At 30.8% G+C, this 18,804-nt stretch overlaps 5 protein-coding genes and 1 non-coding gene across 9 annotated transcripts; 2 read left to right on the top strand and 4 right to left on the bottom strand.

The window, feature by feature from the left end:
• Nucleotides 1-37: 37 nt before the first annotated feature.
• Nucleotides 38-1,511, top strand: LOC124497092 (uncharacterized). 2 transcript variants are annotated; one of them, XM_075732904.1, is made up of 4 exons: nt 38-100; nt 352-376; nt 459-926; nt 1,005-1,511. In XM_075732904.1, exons 3-4 carry the CDS (start codon nt 585-587, stop codon nt 1,392-1,394), a joined length of 732 nt encoding a protein of 243 aa, XP_075589019.1. In that variant the 5' UTR covers nt 38-100; nt 352-376; nt 459-584; the 3' UTR covers nt 1,395-1,511. The 2 variants fall into 2 exon arrangements, with proteins under 2 accessions (XP_075589019.1, XP_046916657.1); XM_047060701.2 differs by lacking the exon at nt 38-100 and having other exon boundaries at nt 217-376.
• A 403-nt stretch (nt 1,512-1,914) lies between these two features.
• Nucleotides 1,915-2,050, bottom strand: TRNAG-UCC (transfer RNA glycine (anticodon UCC)). The gene is made up of 2 exons: nt 2,014-2,050; nt 1,915-1,949 (listed from the first exon to the last, which is right to left on the bottom strand). It is a non-coding gene; the product is annotated as a tRNA-Gly (tRNA).
• A 3,131-nt stretch (nt 2,051-5,181) lies between these two features.
• Nucleotides 5,182-6,501, top strand: LOC124497095 (uncharacterized). Its single transcript, XM_047060704.2, has 2 exons — nt 5,182-5,778; nt 5,845-6,501. The coding sequence occupies exons 1-2, from the start codon at nt 5,455-5,457 to the stop codon at nt 6,232-6,234; spliced, it is 714 nt and encodes a 237-aa protein (XP_046916660.2). The 5' UTR covers nt 5,182-5,454; the 3' UTR covers nt 6,235-6,501.
• A 448-nt stretch (nt 6,502-6,949) lies between these two features.
• On the bottom strand, nt 6,950-13,662 carry LOC124497033 (chitin synthase chs-2). 3 transcript variants are annotated; one of them, XM_075732906.1, is made up of 7 exons: nt 13,465-13,662; nt 13,262-13,387; nt 11,981-13,177; nt 11,482-11,923; nt 7,913-11,407; nt 7,534-7,857; nt 6,950-7,452 (listed from the first exon to the last, which is right to left on the bottom strand). In XM_075732906.1, exons 3-7 carry the CDS (start codon nt 13,025-13,027, stop codon nt 7,067-7,069), a joined length of 5,694 nt encoding a protein of 1,897 aa, XP_075589021.1. In that variant the 5' UTR covers nt 13,028-13,177; nt 13,262-13,387; nt 13,465-13,662; the 3' UTR covers nt 6,950-7,066. The 3 variants fall into 3 exon arrangements, with proteins under 3 accessions (XP_075589021.1, XP_046916576.2, XP_075589020.1); XM_047060620.2 differs by lacking the exon at nt 13,465-13,662 and having other exon boundaries at nt 11,981-13,181; XM_075732905.1 differs by lacking the exon at nt 13,465-13,662 and having other exon boundaries at nt 11,482-13,181; nt 13,262-13,329.
• Nucleotides 13,663-13,717: 55 nt separating this feature from the next.
• On the bottom strand, nt 13,718-17,205 carry LOC124497037 (uncharacterized). The gene is made up of 2 exons (XM_047060625.2): nt 14,113-17,205; nt 13,718-14,048 (listed from the first exon to the last, which is right to left on the bottom strand). The coding sequence occupies exons 1-2, from the start codon at nt 16,871-16,873 to the stop codon at nt 13,825-13,827; spliced, it is 2,985 nt and encodes a 994-aa protein (XP_046916581.2). The 5' UTR covers nt 16,874-17,205; the 3' UTR covers nt 13,718-13,824.
• On the bottom strand, nt 15,194-18,724 carry LOC124497073 (L-serine dehydratase/L-threonine deaminase-like). Its single transcript, XM_047060676.2, has 3 exons — nt 18,162-18,724; nt 17,830-18,101; nt 15,194-17,768 (listed from the first exon to the last, which is right to left on the bottom strand). The coding sequence occupies exons 1-3, from the start codon at nt 18,432-18,434 to the stop codon at nt 17,150-17,152; spliced, it is 1,164 nt and encodes a 387-aa protein (XP_046916632.1). The 5' UTR covers nt 18,435-18,724; the 3' UTR covers nt 15,194-17,149.
• Nucleotides 18,725-18,804: the final 80 nt, after the last annotated feature.

The raw sequence follows: 18,804 nt of genomic DNA on the forward strand, positions 1-18,804 counted from the left end.
ATCATCATATATTTTATATATATGATGATAAACGATCAAACTACAGGATGTATGAGCAGCAAGCAACAACAACAACAACAATATATATTGTTTGTAAATGGTTAATATTTTTTTTTTTATTTTTATTGATTCAATCTATTGATATGTTGTTGTTATATACACTTGTTTTGAGTGTGTGTGTGTGTTTGTACATAACATACCTGAACAAACACACACAAACACAAAACAGCAGGTAATCAATGATTGTTGATGATTTAATTTTGATAATAATGAAAAAAAACTACAGTATTTTATTAAAGGAAATTGATCATTAATTTTTTTTTGTTGTGTATTAATTTGTGATCAATAAAGTTGTTGATTAGTTCGAAATGAAAAGGTAAAAAAAATTGGATAAGATTGGAATAAAATTGAGAATTTCATTTTTTTTCCGTTTTCCTATTATCATGTCAATCTACTAGATATGTATCATTTATTCGAGGTTTTTTTTCCCATATAAAAACCATAACATTCTGGTTGGTTGGCAAGTCATTTTTCTTCGATTAAACATTTTTTTTTTTGTTACAATTCATTTCAAACAAACAAAAATGGTCAAGTTTCAAATTTTCATATTATTCGTCCTGATGATGATGATGATGATGTTGGTAACAACGAATGGTCAATATACAAAATCAAAAAATTGTTCCATCAATAATTTTGATCAAAGTTTTGCCCGTGCATATGGCCATTTTGGTATCGATAAACTTCGATTACCAACTACGGCTACAGAATTGAAAAAATATTGTAAAGATATTTCGGCAAACAAAATTTATTCAAAAGATTTTGGTGAACGTTGTCTGATTGGTACATCACAAACATTATTAAATCTACAGGTTTATAATGTTGATCGTGTTAATAAACCATATTGTGCTAAAAATGGAAAGAAAAAGGTAATTTTATCCGGTTTTTTTTATGATTTGTTTTTTTTGTTTGTTTAATTATTCACACATTTTATTCATTTATAACAGGATGCATTCATTCGTTGGTCAAAATGTGGTAATGCAGCGAAAAAAGAGACAAAAAAATGTTGGAATATAATGAATGAAGGTATGCATCAAGCACGTAAAGTGGAGAATACTAAATCACGTATACCGATTGTTTGCTGTAAATATTATGCATGGATCAAATGTAATGCAGCATCATGGCGTAAAATAAAAGAATGTGATAAAGAATCCATACAAGGCTATGAAGATCTTATTCATCGATCAACTGTTGATTCAATGAATCTTATCTGTAATCGTTTTGAAGATGATGAATCAAAATGTGCTCATTATTATGAAGAAATGCCCAAAACAAAAGCTAAAAATGTTCGTGATGTAGCCATTACTTATATTTTCGATATATTTGAATCATTATAAATAACGTATAATCATATTTGTAATGGCCAAACAGAATATATTTGTCAATCGAACAATAACAACTTTGAAAAATAAATAAATAAATAACAAATGTAATTCCTTTATTTAGTTTAAAAATTTCATTCGAATTAATAATAATAAAAAAAATTCAAAATTTAAACTTGAAAAAAAAATTTGCACCATGAAATGAATAGGAAAAAAACCCTCATCATTTGTCCTTGAATGGTGTGTGTGTGTGTGTGTGTGTGTGTGTGTGTGTGTGTGTGTGTGTTGTACTGCTTTGCTATAAAAAGGTGCAAGAATTTGCACTTTGAAGTTCATTCAAGCTCATTTGAAGAATATCAAAACAGTCATCATTTATTTATCAGTGATCACTGTAATTCAAATGATCATCTTCAAAAAAAAAAAATTTATTTATTCTCAAGGAAATTGATGCATTTTTTTACACAATTTGATCCTTGAGATGAAAATTTAATTCAAAATTTCACAGTAATGATATTAAAAAAAATGAAAAAATAAATGCGCTGGCCGGGAATCGAACCCGGATCAATTGCTCACTTCAATTAGTTTGTTTTTCGAATATATTTTTTTTTTTAATATCCGAAATTTACACTAAATATGGAAGGCAACTATAATAACCATTATACCACCAGCGCCACTATCAAATTTTGTGATTGCGTTTTTTGACCACCACGCAAACAAGATACATAAGAACCTTCTACCAAGGCCTTTATAGAAACTAGGTCCAGTAATTCCAGTATCAAAAATGAATGAAAAAATAGTCCAATGAAAGTCAAAAGGGGAAATTCATTGAATAGATCAACAGATGGCGTTACAAAATAAGTTGAATGTATTCAAAGAATTTTTTTCAACATAAAAAATGATCCTTGAAATTCGCCAATTTTTTTTTCTTGTTTTTGTTGTTGTTGTTGTTGTTGTTGTAAATAACAAAGTAAAGGTAAAATTCTTTCATCATATTTGTTCACTTAACTGATGAATTCTAATTTAGGATGTTTATATTTATAAAATATTCATGCATGACAACAACTTTTCTTTGACGGCCGACAAACCATTTGCCAAGAATAAATTTCGAATGCCGGTAACATATGCATGAAATGGGTGACAAACAAATCTTTATCATTCGTCGCTTGTCTGATGATTGTGATTGAAAATACGATTCTGTGATATATATGAACATAATATATTACAATTGTTGAAAAAAATGAATTCAAATCCATCGCCATCGGAATCATCTACGACCTATTATTTCATATTGAAACCATTTATATGGACATTGACCTTATTACAGTTCACCTATTTCTTTATATCATCATTAATCCTATGGATCATACGACCATTAGCTAGCCGTTGTCAAACATTTCGGCTAGCTCGTGAACTTGATAAGATCAATGAAAAAATGCGAAAACTACGTAGTGATTATGAAAAGGCCACCAGACAATATCATGAACAATGTCAACACATCGATCAGAAACGTCGTGAATTAAATGAACATAAAGATCGTTTGGTACTACAATTGGCCGCAATTGATCAATGGTCAAAACAAGTAAAGCCAAAAGAACCGATGACAACGATAAAAACTTCAACAAGTGATATGAAAACAATTTCAACCTATATTAAAGATTATGAATCGATTGCAAAAAATGTTGATACAAAATCCATGGCTAAATGGTTTGATCGTCAATTTAGTTGTGGTGCACAATCAAACACGGTGATCAAAACATCGCCATTGTCTTCACCATTGTTGAGGTCACCTTCACGAACAAGTAATGCTAAAAAATCAGAAAAAATTTTGACAAAAAGTTTATCATTAGATCCAAAATCTTCTGCATCATCATCGGAGATAAAATTGATGAAATTGAAAAATCAATCAAAATTTGTAGATAGTAATGGCAATGGCAATCAAAGTGAGCAATCACATCCAGACAAAATGCAAAAATCTGATGATGATAAAGTACTAGATCAAATGGTAATAACGACATTGAATGAATTTCGTTCGAATGAAACCAATTCTGAATTGAATCAAACAATACGAGAACTGTATAATGATCCTGAATGGAAACCAATGATTGATCAGCTTCGAAATCAATATCAATTATTCTCTTTTATATAAAAAAAAGAGAATAAAAAAACGAATAATTCTTCTCAACCTAAATATGATTCTCGTAATTTTTCCTGTGATAATAAATTTTAATGTTAAAACGCTCAATGTCAATTTGAACACACACACACACACACACCGTAATTCAGTGAAGATGATGATGGTCATACATATTCAGTAACCATTTGGATTTCACGGAAAAAAAACGAAACCTACTTCAAAATAATTTCATTTTACCTGTAAATGTTCATTTCACCTGACAAATACTATTTATCTTTCAATGTCAAATGATAAATTGATTGATTGATGGATAAAATAAAATAAATTTAAATTTCTAAACAAAATTCGAATAAAGATGTGAATTGATCGGTGAGCAAAAAAAAAAAAAAATCGCAACAATAAATATTCCATGGACAAATAAAAACGAATTTGAATTTGTTTTTCTTCAATCGAAAAATCATTTACAAATTGTGAACGTTTTTTTTTATCAAGTTGTCGATAACGATCGAATGTAAACAAAACAAAAAAAAAATCCATCTATCTATCCTTCGACTACAATTTCGAATAATGTACCTCTATGACCATCCATCCTATTTAAGTTAAGTTTCATTGCATTGAACGATTCCATTCATTTCAAATGATTTTTTCTTCACTCATTTTAATCGTTTTTTTTATGGATTTTGTTTATTGTTTTTCAAACAATCAATCTTTTTTTTTTTGCCCGATGATATCGAATTTCGAAATTTCCCATATCTACAAATTCAATTGATTAGGCATTGTGTTCATATCTGCTCAAACCCGGTTTACATTATGCTATTACAAAGGTCAACCTAAATTTTAACCAAAAAATAAACAGCTATATGGCTAATTGCTATATGAATAATTATGAGATATTCGATTGGATCGACAAACAAGAAATAAACCAAACAAATGGATTGTAGAATAATTCAATCGAATCGATGATTGTTCAGATAAAACTAGGCCAGAATTTTTAGTAGCTTGCCATCGTCATCATTAGTATCTAGTCTAGTATATAGGTGATCATCATCATCATGAAATCAAAGTACAGTGCCAGAAATATCTCCTCTTATTTTTCATTTCTTATGTGATTTTCATTGAATACTTTTCAAAAAAAAACATTTGACAAATGTTCAGATACAATCACAAAAAAAACGCTTATGTTGTATTTGATACCAATAAGAAAATAAGAAAACTTGTTGCAGCAAACTTGTTGTTTGTCTAGATTTTATGTGTGATTCCATACAGCTACAACGATTGAAATGATGATATGATCACAACGATCCTGATTTTTTTTTTATTTATTATCCAAAGATCATCATCATCATCAAATTCAACAGGTTTTTTTTGCAATGTTGTTTTTTTCAGAAATAAGAAAAAATCGAAATCAAGTATTTTCAAAAAAAAAAAAAAAAAAAAATGTGAATAGTGAGAGTTTCAAATGAAATGGAAATGGTTGTTGTTGTTGTTATTGATGATGGTGAGGTGATAAAATCATACCACATACACATATACACATTTTAAACTAACCGCATATACAAATGATACAATATTTGCCACGCCGATATCCACCAGGTGACAAGGTTCGACAAAGAACAAATTATGTACAATTTAGAGACACACACACACACATATTTATATATACAATTTATCCAGTACGAAACTTGTAAAGACAACAACTACATTTTCATTTGTGCAGATTTGACGATTTGATTTTTCTGTTTATCGTGTGTCCGTAGCTGCAATTTTTTTTTTCTTATATAAAAACCAATCGAACCATTCGACATCATTCGCTTATCAACATTATCATAGTCGTCAAATTTTTTTGTTGTTGTTGTTGTTGTATTGGAATTTATTTCGTTTCATCGTCTTTTTTTTTAGTCGGATCAATTAAAGAAAATATTCAACCAAACAAAAAAAAAAATGATTCGATTTGCTATTGTGGCATTAATATGTGCAGCCACTGTTGTTAATGGTCAATATACTAAAGCTAAAAATTGTTCCGTCGATGTTTTCGATGAAAGTTTTGCTAAAGCATATGGTCATTTTGGTCTTGAATATTTGGAATTGCCTAAAACACAGGCTAAATTGAAAGAATATTGTCGAGATATTGCCAATAATAAAGTTTTCTCCAAAGATTTCGGTGAACGTTGTTTGACCGGTACATCACAAACATTATTAAATCTCCAAGTTTACAATGTTGATCGTGTGAATAAACCATATTGTGCTAAAAATGGAAAGAAACGAGTAAGTTTTTTTTAAAATTTAAATTTTTAAATTTTAAGTTTAAAAAATTTTCATTTGATAATATAGGAAGCATTCGTTCGATGGTCAAAATGTGGTAATGCTGCAAAACCGGAAACGAAAAAATGTTGGGATGTAATGAATGAAGGCATGAATTTGGCTCGTAAAGTTGCCAATAATAAATCACGTATACCAATTGTTTGCTGTAAATATTATGCCTGGATCAAATGTAATAGTAATGCATGGAAAAAAACTGCCGATTGTGATCAAGAATCAATCGATGGTTATGAACAATTGATCCATAAAGCAACTGTTGATTCAATGAATTTAATCTGTAATCGTTATGAAGATGATGATGTTAAATGTTCGAAATTATTTGAAGAAATACCTAAAAAGAAAGCTAAAAATCTTCGACCATCACCAATTACTTATATTTTCGATATTTTTGAATCATTGTAAATTGTGAACATCATTTTTGTGACCATAATGATCAAATATTTGAAACATAATTGATAAAAATATTGAAAACAATCAAACCAAAATGAATTTGCATAATCTCATAATTGTAAACCAAATAACTAACAAATAATTTTTTTTTTGGCAAAAAAAATGTCTTTTAGACATTCATGGTGATGATGATGATGATGATGATGATGATGATGATGATGATGATTAATAATAATAAAAATTGATTTAAAATTGTAAAACAAAACAAAAAACAATAAATGATTCAATTCATAACGTTTCAATTGTTTGTCGCTGAAGGATTTACGAACGACCAAAAAAACATTCATTTTTAAATGATCTCCAAGGATTAAGGAAATTGTCGATTAGGCTGGAAAAAAAAATTATACAACAACTTTTGCTTACAATGAATGTCATTCGTTGATTATAATTATATCAGGTATATGTGTGAAAATGAATTTCGAAATATCATAATTTTGAATATAAGTGAATTATGAATTATCACCAATAAAGAAAAACAAAAATTTATCATCCAAAAAAAAAAATATGTCCCAATGTATTCATGGTCAATGTGTTTGTGTGTTATGTGATGCTGCAAATTGATGTAAAATCCTTGTTTGCACTTAGTCAACTAAAAATCTTACATATATACGTTGTTTAAATCCATTTCCGAAAACATTCAGAAAAAGGTCGATCTCATTTTGTTGATACTTTTTTTTGGAAAATATTTATTCATTTTTCTATAGAAATTCAAACTAATATAGGGAAAATAATGATTAAACAAAACAAAAAACAAAAAATTTCGGAAAATTTTCTTTCTTTTTTTTTATAGTTGACTGATTTCTTCATCACTAGTTAATGTATCCGTTCGATTACGTATATTAGTAGGAGAATTCATTGTCATTGTTCCATTCGTTTGATTGGTAGAAAATGTGGTCATAGGTCGATTATTTGTCCATTGTGATGGCTGTTCAATGACTGTCTGTTGTGACATAGCCGATTGATTTGAATTCGTATGAAACAAACGTCGATGATGGGCATAAGAGCTAGCATTGCTTGAATCTCGTTCTAATCCAAAAGCCGATATTGCCGAATGTATTGAATCACGATGAATTTTATTTTGCATTTGTTGTAAATGTTGTTCATGTTTTCTGATTGCATGTTTAGTATTTTTACGTATCATTTTTGGAATTTTTTCAATTCGTGATTGATCTAATCAGTCAATGTAAAATCAATTATCAAATTAGACTTTAAAATCCTATATATATGATTGATTAAACAATATATACTTACCAGATTTAAGATTTTGCATCACTTCACCAAAAACATTACCATATTCACTGGGTTTGACATCATCAGTATCACTTGATTTCATTGAACCTTTACCATCATCATCGGTTTTATATTTCTCATCATCGGTGGTCAAATTAGAATCGGATATTCTATCCTTTACTTTGTTTAAATAATGTCTTCGACGTCTTCTTCGTCCATTTCTTCGGCTTTTTTCTCTGATTAATTGTGCAACCAATGAAGAATAATCAATTTGTTTTTTCTTTTCTCGAATTTCCGTATATGCCAATAGATGTGCCAAAGTTCCAAAACGGTGTATAAACATACCTGATGAATATAATTGACATATGAAAAAAAAATTAAACATTATCGATTGACTTACCAATACATTGAATGATCAGAATAGCACCGAAAAAGATAACCAAAGTCAAATTGATTGGATCCATTCGAGTGTAAACAATATTATTAACATGTTCAATACGATCTTCATCTTCGTTACGAATTTCCGTAGTTCCATTCGTTCCAACTGGTACATCGATACCGAATACATCTTTATGGATTTGTAACATGAATACAAACAAAATGAAAATTATATTGACAAATGAGAAAGCAAAAACAAATTTATTACGAAGATCGGCCAATTCTGAACTGATACGATCTTTTTCCTTTAGATCTTCATCCAATGGATAAAGATATTTAGCGATCATTTTCTTCCAAAATTCTTCCTCACGTCCAGGTATATTTCGAATAGGCCATGAATTTAGTCGAGAATTACTTCGTACCCATCGAGGTTTTTGAAAACTTCCAATTCGAGTTGTTGGCGGCGATCGTCTACATATATGTTCACCAGATGAATTTTTATTCGCATCGCCTTGTCGTTTATCATTGTTATCCGATTTTTGTTGCTGTTGTTGGTTATGTTGTTCGCCTTCACTATTTTTATTTTCATTTTCCGCATTAGTATTTTGATCATTACCATCCCTTTCTGAATTATGATCTGATTTGGATTCTTTACTGATCAATTTAGCCATTTCTTTCATATGTAATTTTATATCTTTTATATCGACACCCATTGTTTCATCGACGGATGATTCATTCGTACCGGAACAACACATACATGTGAATAGGCCATTCTTGCTGGATCCAAATGTATCTAAATTCAAAAAATTGCCTTTCTTTTTAGCTGCAGCAGCAGCTTTTGCTCGGGCTTCTTCTTCTTCTTTTTGTTTAGCCAATTCTTTTGCTGATAATTTTGATTTCACTTCACGTGTACCCCACGAAACGACATTCATATTGGTTATAGAATAGATGGTCAACAACATGTACATGCTCGGTATGAATAGCATATAAATAGGTAAAGGAATGACGCAAGCAAATTCTTGTGGATGTAATACAGCAGCCACAATAAAACTTCCCATCATAGCTGAGAAGAAAAGTGAATTTGGCGAGAAAAAACCTTTCGTGTACATATCGATTCCAGTGCCAACCAAAACAGCTAACATTAACAATGCATAGATCACCGATAATACCGTTGCAAATGAAATCTTGATATTATTGTCTTCGAATTGAAGACAAACAAACAAAAATAATAACAATGGTATCATATTGTAAATGAGTGACATTTCGGTTGTTAATCCCATTACAGTATTCATAGCTGAAACAACCATTAAGAAAATTGTACCAGGTGATATTATCGTACCGAGCATCAAAAATGCCTGATATATAATATACAAATATGAAATGTTATCATTTGCTTTGACCGTTTGTTTATAATCGCCTAGTAGATCGAGAATATTGGCCATAGTTGATGGACCCCATCGACGACGTTGTGTATAGAATTCAGCAAAACCTTCCGGTGCATGAGTATATGAATCGGAAGCAGCACAATATTCAATACGCCAACCACGTTGTAACAATAGAGTACAAAGCCATCGATCTTCACCTTGATCATATTGGACATAATGTTGAGCTTGTGTTGGTTTAGTTGTATATTTATTCATGATAGATTTATCCATCAATGCACGAGCACGAAATAATGAAAAACAACCAGGAGAACATAGAACACAACCGATTACATGTTCGGTAGCTTTTTGCAACCAATGGCCCATAGCATATTCGAATTTTTGATACCAAACAATTGGACCTGATCCGATCGGATGAATTCTTCCACAAGCTGCACCAAGATTATCATTCTTTTTCATTAGATCAACAACCAGATCAACAGCTGCTGGTCGAAAATTAATATCACCATCCAAAGCCAAAACAAAAGTATTGTTCATTATGGTTTTTCTTCGTTTTATATCCAAATCTTTTCGAGCAGCCAAACGATAACCCAATAGATAATACATGTACATGCACTGGCTCCAACGTTTTCGGTGACGAATTAAATCCTTATCTTTTATATGTGCTATCAATCGATTGGTTCCCATTGGCATTTTCCAAATCAACTTTCCACCATACGGTGTCGGCACAATAGTAGGTGGTTCAAGATCCAAATTCTTACCAAAAACTTGATTGGCAGATCCACCGATCGTATCGATTAATTGTTCAACAAAACGATTGATGACTCGATCATCTACATCATCACCTTTACCTTGTTCGAATGCATCATCGAAGAAAATGTTCACCTCCATCTCGTAGATTGTTTTCTTAACGGCATCACCAAATTCTTTTTTGGCTATTCGTCGCAATCCTTGTTCATAATCCAAACGCATAACAGCTTTCAACATTTGAAACATTTCATTTTCATCTTCATGCCACATAGTTGCACAGATATAAATTCTAATCGTTTCATCGTCAGCTGGATCTGTTTTGGCATCAATCGAATCTTCTTCAACGCCCATAATCTCACAAACACGGCGCCAATCCTTAGTCCAATCATCTTCGATATTGTTTTCTGATGATTTTGATTGATTCATCATACCATCTACATGATTATTCCAATCATACATCGGATTATATGATGTACGAGGTAATTCTCCATCCAATTTATTTTCTAGATTTACTTGCGGTTTCAATGGATCTTTTGTATCGATCTTAGATTGTTGTTGTTCAACATCTTTGTTTGTTGTTGATTCTTCACCACGATCTTCATCTTCTGGTGCATATATTAATTTTAAACATCGACGATTCATTAAAAGTGATTGATCAATCATTACAGTATTGTACATTGGACTAACAAACAATTGTTCTGTTGATGCTAATCGTTCACTTGTTTCTTTCCAGATATGTAAAGTATTCAACACTTGATTAATAAAACTTATCATCCATATAAATGCAACGATAGCATTGTACCAATTAAATTTGAATACATGTGTTTCTTCTTCATTAAAGAAAATATATTGAAATGGTTTAAATATCGATACTAATTGACATTTATCTTGAAGTGCAATACTATTCAATGCCCATAATACGGATACGGTACATGGTACAGTAAGACAAAGCGGAACAGCAAAACTGATTGATTGGAAACAAACTTTGCATGTAAATTTGGCAAATGCATATGCTAAATATGTTATGAAAACATGTGCCACAAGAATCCAAACGGGCCATAATGCTGTATCAACATGTAGTTCATGTTGATCGGTATCCAATATAACATGTCCACCAAAATTTGTTTTATCACGAATAATCGAAACAATATCCGATTGAAAAGAATCGGTAAAATTTTTAAATATCATACGTGTTGTATCCGAACCATTACCATAATGTTCATTCATTATCATCAATGCAAATATAAATAAAATTTTCCATGGTGAAATTACGGCGAAAACAAAATATCGACTTTTGGTTAAATCATTTTTAGCATTGCTTAAAAACATTGAAAATTTTTTCATTGCATCCGGTACAACATAATTTTCCCACCATTCAAACGAAACTAAATATTATGGATATGGATATATTTGTATTAGTTGTGAATTTGGAATATAAAACGTTTTGTATACACATTACCCAGAATCATAGCAATCGGAATGAGATAAAAATGTTCACATTCATTATATTTATAATTATCATAAGCACTGATTGCTGTCCAGCAGATTATAAGCAATGTTTGTAAAGAAAAATTGATCCATGCTAACCATCGATTATAGGCTAATTTTAAATGTTCAAATTTTGATTTAGCTCGGCCAGTTGAATCTTCAAATTCATCGCTAAATGAATCCTCAAAAATACTTGATCCATCTGTCGATTGAAATGATTGCCGTATATCAAGACTAAAAGGTAAATCCAGTTGTTTTGGTGGCGGTGGTGGATCCACCAACAAACGTATAACACTCGGAAGGAAACAAACACTATTCATGATCATTGCACCACGTATAACATCCATTTCAGGTAGCAATATAAACAAAAATATTGACAATCCAATACAATGAAGAGTTTCGGCGACAAATACCTGGTGTAAAGAAAAAAAATCATAACCTCTCCTCATTGAGCCATCCATTAAACTTACCGTTAACATGGTCTGAATTTTTGGAAATTTAAACTTTTTAAAATAAGTAATACGAACACTTCGACCAAATGCAAAAAAATATGGTGAAATTGCAGCAAAATATAATGACCATACCCAAGCAATTCTTGTGATTGAATCCCTATGATAAACTACATTATATGGTTTATCATGATCCAATGGTGGGTCAATTTCAAAATGATCATCATTATTACAAATAGTGACTGTATGATTGACGTTTATCATCGATGTCATCAAAAGTATCAATGTTTTCGAACAGACAGACAATAATAATACCATGATGAATGTAAAGAAATATGCAAATAATTTTAACCATCGAATAGCCACTTCAACCCATTCACTTTTTTGTGTTTCATCTTCATCCGGTGGTGGTTCCGTTATGAAACGATCCCATTCAGGCGGTTTTTCTTTTGTTTCTTGTTTATTGTTCGATTGATTATTGTTTCCATCTTTATCTGAACCCGATTTTATTGAATCATTTGAATTTGTTTTTTTGACTTTCGTTCGATCTGAAAATGGTTGGCTAATTTTCGATTGATTTTTATGATTTGGTGTTTCCGGATCGAACGATACTTGTCGTGCCATACGTTTTGCATTATTGTTAGCATACATGGGTTGATGACGTTGTTGTTGTTGTTGTTGTAGTTCATTGATAGTTGTTTCATCGTAACTGTCACTTTCATCTGTATCACCGTAATTATCATATGCTGGATTCGTAAAACCTTTTCCATTCTGATCAAGATTATTGGTTGAATTTGGAACAACAATTGAACGGCCATTACCGATCATTTTCGAAGTACCGCTTTTGATTGATTGTTGAAGATTTAAATATTGTCCAGATGGTATTGTTGGTGATGATTTATTTGAACCATTTTCTTCATTGATTGGTTGAAGTTGAGTTGAATAACGACGATGATTGGAATCACTACCAAAAGAATTGATAGAACCATCATCATTGTGAATAATTGTTGGATTTTGATCAACTATAATTGGTGTTGGTGAAAATGAACCGAATTTTTTTCGATTCATCGTTTTTTGATTTATAAAAAAAAACAAAGTAACAAAGTTTATTCGTTATCTTGATTATTGGCACACAAAAATTTTTTTTTGTTCGCTCAAAATACTGGTATTGATGATTAATTGAAAATGTCCGATCAGAAACACAAGAATCAATCACATCTATCTATATGATGTTTAATGACAATAAATAAAACCAGTGTAATACCAGTAGTTTGTGGCTGCTGTCATCAACAATAATCATACCTAAATCCTGGTGACATTAACATTGATCAACATTAATCGAATCAGATGTCGATTGATTGACAAAATCGATAATCCAAAGTTTGCAAGATTTAGATTCTCTGGTTACCAGGTACGGAAAAAAAAGACCTATAGTGTTGTTGTTGTGACGAGAACAAAATAATCAAATTCCCAGAGAAATAAATTTCGTTCAGGATTTCACATACATTTTTTTTTGTTCTATTTATCATCTGCATATCTTAATCCAATTATAATGTTTATGTTATATTACTGATTTAAATTGATCAATATAGAAAATAATTTCAAAAAATGAACATCATCACATTATTGACAATTTGTTGATTTTCCTTCTTTTGACAATTATTATTATTATTATCTTTATTGAATCCTGGTGGAATTATCATTTCATTTGAAATCACATTTGTATATTGTTGTAGGGTAATAATGAATGATCGATGATTTTTTTTTTTTTTTGCAAAAAGATAAGCAATATTTTTTTTATTTATTTGTTTTTGTTTTCTCGAAATCAATTATATCAAAATCGATATATCTTATATCGATAGATTTTACATATTAGTTTTGTTTTTATAATTACTACTACTACTACTGCTACTATTATCATTGTTGATAATTTGGCCAACACCACCAACACCAACACCACCACCACCGTGTGCAATCGCCACTGCCGTTTTAATAGCTGTCGTATTCACAGGTGATGAAATGATTATCATAGTTTTTGATGGAATGTTTTTAAGTTCCGGCAATGCAGATTTCATTGTTGTTGATGGACCTAAAAATAAATTTATGATCATTATTTTAACAATGAATTATGGACCACACACACACACACTTACTTTGTTTGATGATTGCAATCGGTTTTGATCGAATCAATATTCCACCACTGTTGACATTAGCTACATTTTCATTCTTCGTTGATGTTGATGATGATGATGATGATGATGATGTCGTCAAATCGATCAATGCTTGTTGAATGGTAGTATCTTTTAACCAAAAATCATCAGCTATTGGTTGATAGAATTTAATTGGCTGTAATAAAATCATCGAATCTAATTGTCTATTAATTACAACCGTATCCAAATTGATATCATATTTTTTCATAAAATTTTCATGATTATTCAAAACAAAATGTATACACATTTGTTGAAAACGTTCATCCAGTGTTGTCGAAAATCGATCAAATTGATTATCATCCATAATCCATGGATAAATAGTTTGATTTTCAACAAGTTGTTTACGAAAATATCTCAATAATGCTAAAGATTTTTGTAAAGCGGCTACTGTACGTTCACCAGATTTAGGAAACATTTCGCTTAAATAGAAATATCCCAATGATTTATATAGATAGGATTTCATCTGACAATAATGTCGCCAATAAATCTTTTCCGTACATTCTGGACGATTAGTATTGATCATTATAGTTGAATCATTTAAATCTTCACTGATTGCCCAATATAATTGTAATATTCGTATAGTAATTTTCAATTGTATCCAACTTATATTTGATAAACGAAATAATAGTTCTTGTGCTTCAGCTAAACAATGATTTCGATATGATCGTAGAACCGGTTCAAGAAAATCACAATCATTTTCACCAAAATATTTATTGGATTTTGTTCTGTCCAATATATATTGAAACATACCGGCCGATTCACGTAATGTTTGTATTAAAAATTCATAATCACTATTTTTCCATACATCTTCTTTCTTGTTTGAATCTTTACTGTTTTCAGTTGACATCAATAATTCACATACAGATTTCATTTGCCAAATGGCTAAAATGTAAATAGTTGAACAGATTTCAAATTCAATATCATATACTATACAACGAACATTTGTATCAATGGAACTTGTCCAACAAAATCCAAACAATTGTCTTGATTGATTGTTGGCCATTAGACCGGCCGTCCATGATAAATAACTATTGAATTGATCAATTAATTTTGATTTGAAATCGATAAAATTTTCAATCTTTGTCACATCAATTTGTTCATGGAATAATTTCTGTAAATCATTTCGTAAGTTTCTTAATTTTAGACAACAATTTCGAAATTCAGGACATTGTCCATCTAATGATTGATCGAAATTTTCCAAATCTTTGTTCGTCTTTTTTAATGCTGTAAAACGTCGTGACCATATTGGCACTAGATTGTTGACATTTGCAATTTTTAAATTTGTTGCAGCAAATGGATCGTAATTTGGAATGAATATTTCGACACCAAATTCAAGGCATACATTTACTGTCCAATAGTCATGTAATTTGGGTAAATGAAATACAATTGGTCTAATAAATTTATCCAATAAATTAGTCGAACTAATCGTTTTGTTCATTGTTGGATTATTTGATACTAAAGCTAAAGTTCGAATCCTTATATCTTCACGGACAATATCCATATGACTTTGAAGATTTTTAATAAATTTTTTCGCATCAATCACACGATTTGTCCATGATTTTGGATCATTTTTGGCAAATTCTTGTCCATATTTATTGTATTTGATGCTTAAAACATTGATACTTCGTAAACATTCATCAATTTTATGCCAGAAAATTTTCTCATCATCCATGGTCATTGGTGTGAAATCAAAATCGATTATCGGTTGTGGTTGTTTACGTTCCTGTAGTAACAGCAGATATTCCCAGGCTTCGAATAGAATTTTTTTCATAAGTAAATAGCAATGCCATTTTTTCAATCTACGTTCCAATGATGTTGCAATCGATTCAGATGATTGCCGAAATTGATCACGTGTTGTACGAGCTAAACGTATCATATCCATCATTGATCGTTGTCGTTTATTGCCGTTTGTTTTCCATGATGCTGATGATGAAGATTTTTTTTGATTACTTCCATTTTTAGTACTAGTTATTTTTGATGATTTTGATGCTTCCTTCTTCACTTGTTTTTGTTTACTTCCCATCATTGAAAGAAAAAGAAATTCTCTTGCTTCACCATTACATTGTAATTCATAAGCACGAATAACATCTGGATCTAAATCGGTACCGAAAATGGTATCTTGTTCACTTTGTATTAAATATCGACCTAAATTCTCACGTATAAAACGAAACAATCCAGCTGCTTGTAAAAGTGATGAAATTGGTGTTTGTTGTCTACGATTTGCACTTGGATTCAAACTAATCATTGAAGATGATTTCGAAGATGAATTGAATGATGTACACCATTTCATTAGCCATAGAGCATAATTGAAAAGTATTGAAGCCAATTCTACAAACGAATCGCCAATGATCATTAATTGTTTTTCACCAATCGAATCTGTCCATTCGAATCCATACATTCGACGTAAAGGTGATGGATGAAATTGTGAGAAAAATTTTTCTGAAACACCACCCAAATCATGTAATGGTGAGATTGCGAATCCACGAAACAGTGCAACATAATTAATGATTGATTGATGTAATTCTTCCAATATACGCTGTATTCGATTTCGATTTGATTCCTGTAATAATTTCAATACTTTTTCACGTTCCAGATGAAGTTGAAGAAGAAGATCTTTAGATGATTTAGATAGATCAGATTTGAATAACATAAAAGCTTGTTTTTGTGTTGATTTCATTGCGTTTCGATGAAAATAGCACATCATATTGACTGAATGTTCAATGGAACCACCGTTTCGACCGTTTTCAATCACAATAACATTATGATGCTAGTTAGACGTATTTTAACTATTTCGGCAAAAATATGATTCGAATTATTGGAAAATAAAATTTTCCAATTATTCTTGTTTGTTGTAAATGGAAGAATTTTTTTTCTTTGTTTATTTGATGATGATTTCATTTCGATATGTATAATGGTTAAAATTAATTAATAATAAAAAAAAGAACTATGAGGTCAATTTGTTGTTGGCGATTTTTGTCATTCAAACATCAATGTTCCATAATTTGCGATAGAAATCCATTTGACTCATGGAAATCTCTGCACCACCACAAACAATGACCACTATTGGACCACCATTGTCATATTCATCGATTCGATTACCATTTAAATCTAATTTAACTTTATCCAATTCTTTATCTTTTGGATCTTCAGTATCGGTAATCATACGTTCAACCAGTCCTTTATATAATGCAGCTAAACATGTACCACATGCTAATCCAACTAATACACGATGATCATCTGCAAATTTTAAACAAGCTTCAGCAGCATCACAATCTTCAACTAAACGTGATAAAATTGGTGGTTCAGCTTTATGATATTCATCAAGAATTTCTTGGCAAACTTCATCAACCGATAAACATACTACTCTTGATGTCATTTTTTCCAATCGTAAACGTTTACCATTATTTTTGAGAGATACATTGAATGAATGGCAACCAATCGATTCCATGGATAGAATTTTGGCCGTTTTCCAGCCATAACGTCTACAGCCACGTACTAAACCGTTGATTAATCCACCACCACCACAACATGTGACAATAATTGATGGTTCTTCACCAAGTTCTTCAGCTATTTCATCAATCATACTTGAATGTCCATCCCTTAATGAAAATGAATCGATTAGATATAAAATATTCGATTCATAGTACAATTAGCACTTACCAAATAGCTTTATGATCGAATGGATGAACTAGGAACAATTTTGGATCTTCTTCAGCTAATTGTTTTGCTCGTACAACCGATTCATTAACTGAATTACCATATATTTCAACTGATGCACCAAATGCTGCAATTGTTTCTCTTGTACTTTCTGGTGTCTGTTTGTTGACTACAATATGACATGGCATACCAAGTTTACGAGCTGAATATGCTGTTGCCATACCAGCATTACCACCGGATGGACAAACGAATCGTTCATATCCATTTGCTTTTGCCTATAAAATTGGATTTACCATTATTGAAATTAATTCATTCCAAAGACAAACATCACTTACATATTGGCATAAATTTGAAAGACCACGTAATTTGAAACTACCGGATGGTTGACAATTTTCCATTTTCAAATAAACAGGTCTATTGGCGGCATATTTTTTCAGAATAACGCTTTCAATCAATGGTGTTTTGATGAAAATTTCTGGTCCAGATTCAAGATTGGCTTTTTGACTGGAAAAGGTGGATGTTAAATTTTTTGACTTGTGACCATTAACATTATTATGGTGATGGTCACAAGTATCGGCTGGTTGTAATTCAGCTTTAATGAATGTCATGATGATCGCGATGTCTATTCGATACCAATAAAATGATATACCAATGATGATGAATTTCCGGAATTTAACGATAAAATTTCCTGAGATCGTATTCGTATTTCAAAATCAAATTTGAAATGTGAACTGGATTGGTTAATAATCGTCCAGTCCATTAGTTTTTATATATAAATTTTTTAGATGTTATGTACGGATTTTTTTTTATTCATCAATATCCACACAAGAACAAGAAGAAGGAGGTGATGGTTGGCGCCCATGATCAATAAAAGTTCACATGACCAACACGATGACGACCATATTAGTAAAAATTCGAATCTGGATCTAACCGCCGATTGAATAAATAAAAAAAAATGATTGTAATTCGATACGTCTA

Source organism: Dermatophagoides farinae, chromosome 7 (assembly GCF_024713945.1).
Source record: "Dermatophagoides farinae isolate YC_2012a chromosome 7, ASM2471394v1, whole genome shotgun sequence".
In the NCBI taxonomy this organism is placed as follows: Eukaryota; Metazoa; Arthropoda; class Arachnida; order Sarcoptiformes; family Pyroglyphidae; genus Dermatophagoides; species Dermatophagoides farinae.

Coding starts and splice junctions, on each gene's coding strand:
- LOC124497033 (XM_075732905.1), bottom strand. CDS start 13,027: ATGAATCGAAAAAAATTCGGTTCATTTTCACCAACACCAATTATAGTT. Junction 11,408..11,481: donor TCCGATTGCTATGATTCTGG/GTAATGTGTATA, acceptor CATAATATTTAG/TTTCGTTTGAATGGTGGGAA. Junction 7,858..7,912: donor TCTGATCATTCAATGTATTG/GTAAGTCAATCG, acceptor TATATTCATCAG/GTATGTTTATACACCGTTTT.
- LOC124497037 (XM_047060625.2), bottom strand. CDS start 16,873: ATGATGTGCTATTTTCATCGAAACGCAATGAAATCAACACAAAAACAA. Junction 14,049..14,112: donor GATTGCAATCATCAAACAAA/GTAAGTGTGTGT, acceptor ATTTATTTTTAG/GTCCATCAACAACAATGAAA.
- LOC124497092 (XM_075732904.1), top strand. CDS start 585: ATGGTCAAGTTTCAAATTTTCATATTATTCGTCCTGATGATGATGATG. Junction 927..1,004: donor CTAAAAATGGAAAGAAAAAG/GTAATTTTATCC, acceptor CATTTATAACAG/GATGCATTCATTCGTTGGTC.
- LOC124497095 (XM_047060704.2), top strand. CDS start 5,455: ATGATTCGATTTGCTATTGTGGCATTAATATGTGCAGCCACTGTTGTT. Junction 5,779..5,844: donor CTAAAAATGGAAAGAAACGA/GTAAGTTTTTTT, acceptor TTGATAATATAG/GAAGCATTCGTTCGATGGTC.
- LOC124497073 (XM_047060676.2), bottom strand. CDS start 18,434: ATGACATTCATTAAAGCTGAATTACAACCAGCCGATACTTGTGACCAT. Junction 18,102..18,161: donor TTTCAAATTTATGCCAATAT/GTAAGTGATGTT, acceptor CCAATTTTATAG/GCAAAAGCAAATGGATATGA. Junction 17,769..17,829: donor TTCGATCATAAAGCTATTTG/GTAAGTGCTAAT, acceptor ATTTTCATTAAG/GGATGGACATTCAAGTATGA.